The sequence below is a fragment of the Oncorhynchus nerka genome, unplaced genomic scaffold, assembly GCF_034236695.1.
Source record: "Oncorhynchus nerka isolate Pitt River unplaced genomic scaffold, Oner_Uvic_2.0 unplaced_scaffold_6381, whole genome shotgun sequence".
In the NCBI taxonomy this organism is placed as follows: Eukaryota; Metazoa; Chordata; class Actinopteri; order Salmoniformes; family Salmonidae; genus Oncorhynchus; species Oncorhynchus nerka.
In genome coordinates, this window is record NW_027034934.1 from 1 (window position 1) to 9,189 (window position 9,189).

At 41.9% G+C, this 9,189-nt stretch overlaps 1 protein-coding gene, 1 long non-coding RNA gene and 1 pseudogene across 2 annotated transcripts; 2 read left to right on the top strand and 1 right to left on the bottom strand.

The window, feature by feature from the left end:
* Positions 1 to 657: 657 nt before the first annotated feature.
* On the top strand, positions 658 to 3,012 carry LOC135566255 (FMR1-interacting protein NUFIP2-like; the record flags this gene model as incomplete). Its single annotated transcript, XM_065014041.1, has 3 exons — positions 658 to 1,458; positions 1,589 to 1,621; positions 2,963 to 3,012. Coding segments are annotated over 3 exons (884 nt in total), but the record flags the coding sequence as incomplete, so codon positions are not given.
* Positions 3,013 to 4,378: 1,366 nt separating this feature from the next.
* On the bottom strand, positions 4,379 to 8,193 carry LOC135566256 (tRNA N6-adenosine threonylcarbamoyltransferase-like; annotated as a pseudogene).
* A 179-nt stretch (positions 8,194 to 8,372) lies between these two features.
* Positions 8,373 to 9,175, top strand: LOC135566257 (uncharacterized). Its single transcript, XR_010462016.1, has 3 exons — positions 8,373 to 8,471; positions 8,877 to 9,014; positions 9,150 to 9,175. It is a non-coding gene; the product is annotated as an uncharacterized LOC135566257 (long non-coding RNA).
* Positions 9,176 to 9,189: the final 14 nt, after the last annotated feature.

A 9,189-nucleotide genomic window follows, 5' to 3' on the forward strand; every position in this document is an offset into this window, starting at 1 on the left:
CTGTACGGTGTGTTGGAGCCGGGGTGTTATGAAACTTCTCTAACGTAATGTTAGCTAGCTAGCCAGGAAATTGTTTATTGTTCCAATGCATACTTGAAGACTAACGGTATGGCCGTATTATAGTATCTCCTGCTTAGTTAAAAGTTACTATTTTAAATAAATTACGTTTCAGGTTAGCTGACGTTGGCTACTGTTAACGTTACATACACGTTGCTTTTCTGTTTCTTAGCAGACTAGCTAGCTAGTTAGCAAGTGGTTGGTTGGCAAGGCAGTTCGATAAGGTTATAACGTTAGTTACATAGCTTTTTGCTCATATGACATACAACTTGCATAACATGGTTGTAAAGTAATTTAAGTGTCATTATAACATTTGCCACTGGATTTTTTTCCGAATTCAGCTTAATCGGTAGCTAGCTAGGCCGGACGTGGCGTGCATTCTAGCTCTGCGTAGCTATGTGGCTAGCTAACGTTAGCTAGCCAGTTAACCTAAAGCCCCAACAAAACCTAACAAGTTAAGATGGGTACTTTGCTAGTTAGCTAGTTCATAATTTCACCAATAAACCATAACATAAATGTGTAGTTTAAACTGTTCCATTTTTTAATATTAAATTATTAGGGGATTCTAACGATCTTCCTTTGCCTTATATCTAACTTTAGGTACATGGGAGGCCAACACAGTGTGCGAGTCTGACACCCTGTGTGATCCTGCTGGCCTTGTGTCCTCCACCAACCCAGAGGCTCATATTGGCAACCGCCGCCTATCACCTGGGTCTGGCAACTGTGGTGGAGGAGGTGGAGGCTGCCCAACTGGGGTTGACCAGCAGCCCTGCCAAGCATCACCCCAGGCCCTCGAGGGCAACCTGAACGGACCCACCCATGTACATGCCTTCACTTACCGTAGAGACAGAGATCGTAGAGGCCAGCACAAAGGCCGTGGCCCTCGCAGAGAGGGGCCCAGGGGGGCAGGGCGTGTAGCAGATAGGCCCCCGAAGCAGAGCCAGAAGGAGAGGTGGGTGGAGGACAGCCTGTCTCTACTCAAGCACCCACCTGCTTTTCCAGTGCAGGACAGCCCTGCCAAGCTGCAGCCAACCATCAGCTATGCCTCGAAAGTGAAGTCAGGGGCGGTGGGTGGAGTGCTGGAGGAGGAGGGCCGCCCAGCTATCGGTGTCCTGCTGCAGAACCAGTGGGGACTTAGTTTCATCAGTGAGGTCCTCCAAGCCACAGAGGGTTCAGTTCCCTCTCCTGCCCCCATAGCAGCACCTCAGCTCACATTTGGAGGTGAAACCACCAACCCAACACAAGAGAGGCAGCACATAGTCCAGGCCAGTGGTGAAATCCCAGTTCCTGTCACTACCTCAATCTCCATTGACCAGTACAGAGAAGAGGAAGCAAAGATCAATGGGAAGCTGCTTCTCACCTGTCACCATCTAAAGGAGGCTCTGCACTATCACACAATAGGTAAGGGCTGACGTGGTTAAGACCTCAATAATACATTAATGTATTATAAATGTTATTTTTCTGTAGATCTGTCAAGTAAAAGTTGTATGCATCATAATATGAATCCTAACTATACCTTGCTCATTTTTAGAATGGAATGTCACCTGCAACAAACAGAAAGAAGGTGTAGATAGTTCATCAGGAAGGTCCATTATTAGAATTTGACCGGATTCTCCATTCTCCACATTGGGCATTAGAATCTCTGAAGCAGGGCTCATACTTTTAAAGGATTTTAAGATGTTTTCAGACCTCAGTAGTCTAATGTCAAGAGAAAATCACATCCCACAACATCAGTGGTGTAAATTCAGTTTAGCTGTATATTTTCCACCCCAAAATGAATAGAAAATACGGTCAGGAAATGAAACGGTGCTCATCTTTCCATTCATTTGAGTTGTGGCATATAGCTGGATACACACAACCACTGTCGGGACATGGTTTCATCTTGACATTACTCGAGGTTGGGGGAAAAACTAACAAACGTTACTTAAAAATGAAATGGTCTCTTTAATGGTTCGATTGTTAAACGTTGATATATTTTATTATCCCACCATAATATGTAATAACACCCAATAATACAAGACGGTTTAAATACAGATTGAACGATGAGACCGATATAAATGTGAAGGATCCACCTGGACTATTGACTCATTTGTTCCAACTTGAAACAACGGGATGTGGTCTGGTTTAGTTATAAAATCTTTGGTTTAAATGCGAGAAGAATACGTGCAGTGAAGAACTATCTCTTTGTGAGAGGGCACAGTCATTGAATTTCACGTTGTCTCTCAATTCCAAGGTACTTATGTTATCATTATCAACTGATTTCCCCGTTGCTCTTGGGGGTGGTCATATTTTTTAAATCAATTGCCATCTCCATTTTCTTAATGTTTATTTTTTAAGGAAGTTGTCTTGGCATCACTGGATGAATTTGGATGTTTCTCTGTCGAGACCTTCAGGTGAGGCTTGATATGATTTTAAGTAATCCCACCAGTGAGTGTCGTCCGCATATTTAAAGAATCCATGGGCTGGGCCAGAGGCTTGGCAATTGTACGCAGCCTTACAGGGCTCCTTGTTAACCTTTCTAGATGAAGAGATGGCAGTTAAATCTCACCTGACTACAGTTACAAGCTTCTCAATAAGTAGATGGTGTTGAAAGCGCTACTGAACACAATTTTCACTAGGCTATTTGCATGCTCTAAGTGTTTGTGGTTGTCCAGCATTATTAGGCAAATTGTATTGGATCTAGGGGGAGATCCTACTAGTGACCTCATTTAAACTTGCTGCATCTTGTCTGCAAAAACATTTGCATCATGTACCCTAATGGGTCTAAAGAAGGATACAACTTGAGATGTTTTTTTATCTAGTGGGTTCCGTTTGAAGTCCTTGCTGCAGCCCCCAAAGGGCTAGATTATATGAGAAGGTTTGACATGCTGCCTGTCACTAAATGCTGTCTTACTTTCTGTTTCAGATCCCAATAAGGTAGTTTGGTATAAGAACTCCTGGACCAGCCAGCCCTAGTGACTCATGGACCTGTCTGCCACAACACACACCCCCCACACACACACACACGCACTCAGGTCGATGCTTTACACAAAGCCACTGAGACACTTTGGACTAACTCCTTGATGAGATCCACAACTAGGGACTTTTCTAACGCCTTCAAAGGCCTGCCTTAATGAATTGGACCTGGAGTTCCTATCGGCTCAAAATGATTCGTTTAATGTCGTGTTGAGCTGGTCTTTTTTTAACAATCTTAAGAGCTGTCATTTTATTGTGAGGAACTGAGAAGTTTATCAGACATTTTCTGTTTTGTCCTCTGTTGAGGATCCGTCAAGCACTTTCTAATCTGTTGTGACCAATCCTTGGTACTCCTATTTCCCTACCAGGTGTTTATTTTTTTCACAAATTTGAAAATGTGTTATACCTGCTTCATTTGACCGTATTTTACACGGGACAGATGTGTAATCATGTCTCCAGTTTACAGGGGTGCAGACAGCACAATAAGAAGGCACCCTTCCCCTGTCTGATCCTAATGCTGTTTTATTTTGTACCCTGATTGGGTGAATGTTACTCATGAATCCATATGATTACTCATGATCACACTAGCTCAGTTTTATGATTTGAAATGTATAAAAAATACACTGGAGGATAAGTGAACAGTATTGCATAATAAAATTGAATGAACTTGACATGCCCCATGGTCTTACTGGTAATGCTCATACTTAATTGTTTTATCATTTTTACATATGATACATAAAACCCACAACATTTGCTTTAATATGGACAAGTTTAAAATGTTTTTACCTTTTTTTAAAGTAAACTGAGGGCTTGACTATCCTTGTCGCTGAAGTTCAGCACGATTGAAATGTAAAAGTTATTTCCAATTTAGCCGACATGCAGTGTTTACCGTGAATGCAGTGCTGCTAACGCAAGAACATTGCCTTTCAATTTCTATGGCGCTGACCTACTGCTATACGGACTGAATAAAGGCCAAAAATAAGTGATTGTGATTCTTGGACGACTTGATTGGATAAATGCTCAGTGGGCGGAGTTACAGGAGGAGGGGAAATCTGTTCGGTCTTGAGTTCCAAATTTACCTACCTTTCTGCCTGAACAGCTTAAAATGTGTGGAAAAGGCATAGTGCCCTCACCTCTGCTGGTGCAATGCACTGGGCTAGGGACCATAAGATCGCAGGTTCTAATCTTGCTGATCCCCATCCTCGAAAAGGTACATTTCAGCTTTCAGTGTAAAGCAAATTTTTTATTTAATGTTATATTGCCACCTGTCAATGATTTTAGAAGGAATGATTTAAATGGTTTGATAATCCAGATCTGTTTACAGTTGTAAGAAATCTACCTACATTACAACGCATCACTGACTATCTCCGGAGGTACTTCTTTTAATCGTATACACTTGTTAAAAAATATATTTGCACAATCAGAATGTTGACAAGATCAGGACACTTTAACACCAGGTATAAACGTGGCTATATTGTGGACTAGGGCTGGATTAAATCCGTATCGCGGAAGATCTGCATTATATTGAAATTTAAAGGCATAGTTCCTGCATTCGCAGAACTTCATTCACGGTAAACGCTGCATATGTTGGCTCAATCAGAAATGACTTATTTTAATGCGGATCTTCTGCGATACAGATTGAATCCAGCACTAGAGAAAGCCAAAAAATATCAAAAGATAAAGGTGTTTTCTCCAAATGCGGGAACATTGCCTTTACATTTCAATCGCACTATAGCGCAGATTTTCTGCAGTCCAGATTTAATCTAGGCCTAAAATACTAATGAGGGTGGCTAAAAACTGTTGTGTTGAGGAGTTCAGAACGATAGAAGTGAGGCATAGAATATTTCTACATTCTTTCCCTCCATCATGACACAACACATACAATCCAGGTAAAGGGAAGGTGGGTGCAAGTTGCATCCTGTTGGGTAGTGAGCTGTCAATCTCTCCAGGTCACCTCCACTTCATCTGTTCTGTACCTGCCAACAACAATGTTTCTCTTGTCACTGGATGACAGCACAATATGGTAGACCTGTTGTCAAAAAATATCCAGTTAACATTTCAATACACTTTTGTAAAATAGACGAAGAACTTCCTGTAACATTTTAGCTAAAATGTTTATGTAAAAGTAATCACTGTACAATAGAATGAAAGGGAATCATTGTACGGTACAATATAAATATGATAAATCAGTGTACTGTATAATAGAATACAATGAAAGGGAATCATTTGAGTTGCAGGTATAGTGGAATTACCTTTGAGTGATCCATGAGTCTGACAGCTCAGTTGTCTGACCAGATCGGAACATCTCCCAGCCAGCCTGTGCAATCATTGCTCCATTATCGATACAAAAGCTGTGACACAACGAAACAGAATATCACATTTTAATAACAGGATGTACAAAGTTAAAGTACATTGTGAAATTAGCATCAACTTAAGCCTTAAGCATTGAATGTCTTAGATACACTTGTCAGATCCCTTGTATTGAAAACATAGTATGTAGAACCTTACCTCTCATCTGTAGCAAAGAGCTTTGCACCCCTCTCCTTGCACATGACTCCCATCATCTCCTGCAGACGCAAATTGCCTACAGAGCAAAACCATCATCAGCATTCCTGAAGGGTTGTGTTTGAGTTGTGCCTGTCCATAATGAGATCAGACAGATTTACATGATATTACATCTTATGTGTTTTAATGAATTACATTGGAAAGCCCACAACTCCCACAATGAAGTACAATTGACTTACAGCCAACGCCTCCAACGATGAGCACTTCCTGGGAGCTGCAGTGAGCCATGGCCCTCTCTGTGATCTCCACCAGCATGGAAAACAGGGTCTCCTACAGGACACACAAGTAGTGAAGGATCATTACACAGTGGTGTGCTCTGACACCTCTCAGACTGTGAGTGATGCCACCATGTAGCTGCCATCATTCTGAAAGGGAAGGGTGTTGCCGTGCCGATGCAGGAAACAGGCTAACAACAATGCACTGGGGCAGTTTATTGCTTTTGTTCTGACCTGTAGGGAGAAGCACAGGTCTTCTGCTGTACACTGATTACATTTCAACATCTTCCCAGCTGCTTCCTGAAAGAAAAGGGACAAATATGAACACATCAAACATGCCCCCCTTATTATAACCACAGTCCATCTAACTATCACAAAAACCCTGTCTCTCCCCGACAATGCTATGCAACCCAATGCAATGCAACTCAATGCAGAACTTAATTCCCACTTAAAGGCTCTGCATCTTACCTCGATATAGGATAGAATCCCAGAGAATGACACGTCCATCCTTCACCGTGTATGGAAGCTCCACATACTGTGTACCTCTGACAAAACAAACAGGAAATCAATGGTGTAAATATATACATATAAAAACATCTACTGGCCGACTGCAATTCCAAAGAAAACACATGTACTCACTTCTTGGCCATCTGCTCAATGTTGTACCCAGGGCTGGGATCATTGGAAATCTGAGTACAAACCATTTTGATTCATGAGAATGGTAAAACAATTTATACAAGGTATAGTCCGAGTCCACAATAAATCTTAAAGAGGAGAAAAAAGGATGTTGCTATCTCGCTTTAAAAACAAGATGCATGAAAAGAGGAGCAAATTGAAAATGATATTCAGCAACTCTTGTAAGACGATGGAAATGGACTACATGTTTCAGCATGTAGCCTTTATAGGAGCATTACTTAATCAGGTTTGTTTCAGTTGAGTCCCCTGAAGAGCCATGCAGAACTCACCTTTATCACCGGGCAAACCTGTCCAGGCAGTTTCCCACTGCAATGTCGATGGTCTCACCAAATATCCTGTAGCGCCGCTCAGAGTATGCAATCACCTTCATGAGAACATTGCATTAGAGCACAACTAAACCCAGAAACCTCAGTTGAGACAGGTATGAGTGCTAACTAAGGGAAAACCCTAAGAACTCTCAAGTTGTGCGGGACATCCCAAGTCTGTCTTAGTATATATGTATGGGTGACTGACCTGTGTGTTACCCCCACTGACATAGAGCACAGTGGGGTTATCGGCTTGAGTGATGAGGCGGCCCATCTCAATGTGGCCAATACAGTGGTTGACACCCAGGAGAGGCTTCCCCCACAGCTGGGCCACTGTGCGCGCCACCAGAGCCACTGTCACCAAGGGGGCACCCATCCCTGGTCCTGGGGTAAATAATATCATGTTGGTGAAAACTGAATGGTACTACAGGTCAGGAAAGGCCATTTCAGCTTTATAGGAATCAGTGACATAGGAGTTCCTGACCCTTTGTGTATGCCACGCAATCAACGTCAGCAGGCTTCAGCCCTGCCTCCTCCAGCGCCTCCTTCAGAACTGTTAGGATGACACTGCGGTGATGTCTGGCTGTCTCACTAGGCAGGAACCCTAGTGGGATGGAGAGTTAGTCTGTTACTGCAACTACACACATGAGCATTAGGACAAACGCAAGCCTTCAGTTGTCATTTGAGTCTACTTTGAATTCAACCAACTTGCCTTGACCAGGGGGTGTAATGTAGGTGCGTCTGGGGTTTGAGAGTACTTCCCCATCCCTCACAATGCCCACACCAATCTTGTTGGCACTACCCTCAAATCCAATCACTACAGTCATGTCAGCTAGAGAGTTTGAGGGAGATGGAGAATTATAATGAATTTTTTTGTTGTTGAATAAAATACAAACTTGAGCACATTGAAATAATGTCATAGCTATTGGTCTTGTGTGCATCTGAAAAAAAAATGTTCAGAGTGCGATGGCATTGCTACAAATACCAGAAACAGTTGCATACATCAGTTCATACAAGAATAAACAGTGCAATGTCAACGACTAAAAAGTACAAGTGTTATTTTATTTATTCTTCAAAAGCAATACGAAAAGTAGAACATAAGCACTAGAATATAGATACCAAAAACAGTGTCATGTTTGGTTAAAACTATTAGAAGCATGATTAGTTAGCTAACACTCGGGTTGCACACCAGGTGGCGATCTAGATCTACAATCAATTATTCAGTTCAAATGCCAAAAACAAAGGCACATTAAGAGCCAATTTCACGTGTTTTAAATGAAAAACATAATTTCAGATGAGAAAGCAAAAAGTTTAATACGAACCTTCCAGTTGCTGAGTATTTCGGGTTTCAGACAGTTCTCTAGGCAGTGAGGACCCATAACAAGGGGTCGTTTGCTGATTTCCTTACAGAATTGTATCTTTCAATGTATTGTATTAACCAAAACAATTGGAAGCTAATTGTAGACATTTAATGTTTGACGTAAACAAATACATAACATGCATAAAAAGCTGATACCTGGTGCGTTCACGGATTCAGGGTAAAATCACATCAGGCATAATATAGGGCAGCCTACACCACATGCGCGTGTGTGACCATGTTCATCAAACCCCACTGCTTTGTTTTGGAGGAGTGACTGCGACTGTGACACGGTTGAATCCTTTGTTGTGAAAACGCAAAGTAAGAATACTTTGGGTTCTCTCTAGTTCAATTCTTAATTTGCAAAGAAGTAGTAGTAGCAGCAGTAGTTGCATTCATTTTCTGCCAGATTGCTCGTTCACATTTTGCCCATTTATTCAGACTCGATCTTCATTCGACATGGATTGAGCCATAGGCCGCACATAAAGTTATGTATATGTCCTAGCTAACTAGCTTATTATCAAAGATTCGCCTGTTTTTGCAGTAGTTACAGAATTGTTAAATGGATATGTGATACTGTAATGTAAACATCTTTATCACATATCTGGCGTACAAACTAGTAGCTATTGTGGCAGTAGCTGATGAGCTAAGTGTCGCTATTGTATTTGCTAAAGTGGCTGCTATAAATTAAGCTAATGACTAGATCATCTGTTTTTCTTTTCCCAGCGGCGACGCGTGTGTACTCGTGTGTGCGTGTTGTGTGTCTTCGGGGCGTGTGTGGGATAAGAACGAGTGAAAGTATGTCGAAAAGAGCGAAGAAAAATGAGCAGGATGCTGGAGATGGTGACCATGACAACGGCACAGGTGAGACAATTGATGTGTCCTGTTTTTTGCGATATGTATCTTACACTTACATTATGTCTGAAGCAGAACAGAATACAAAAAAATACTGTTACACCAGTCTCAATTACCCCTCCTGTTTTCTCTGTCACCTTACAGCTCCCGCTGCCAAGAAAGGAAAGAAGGTCAAGGAACCAGA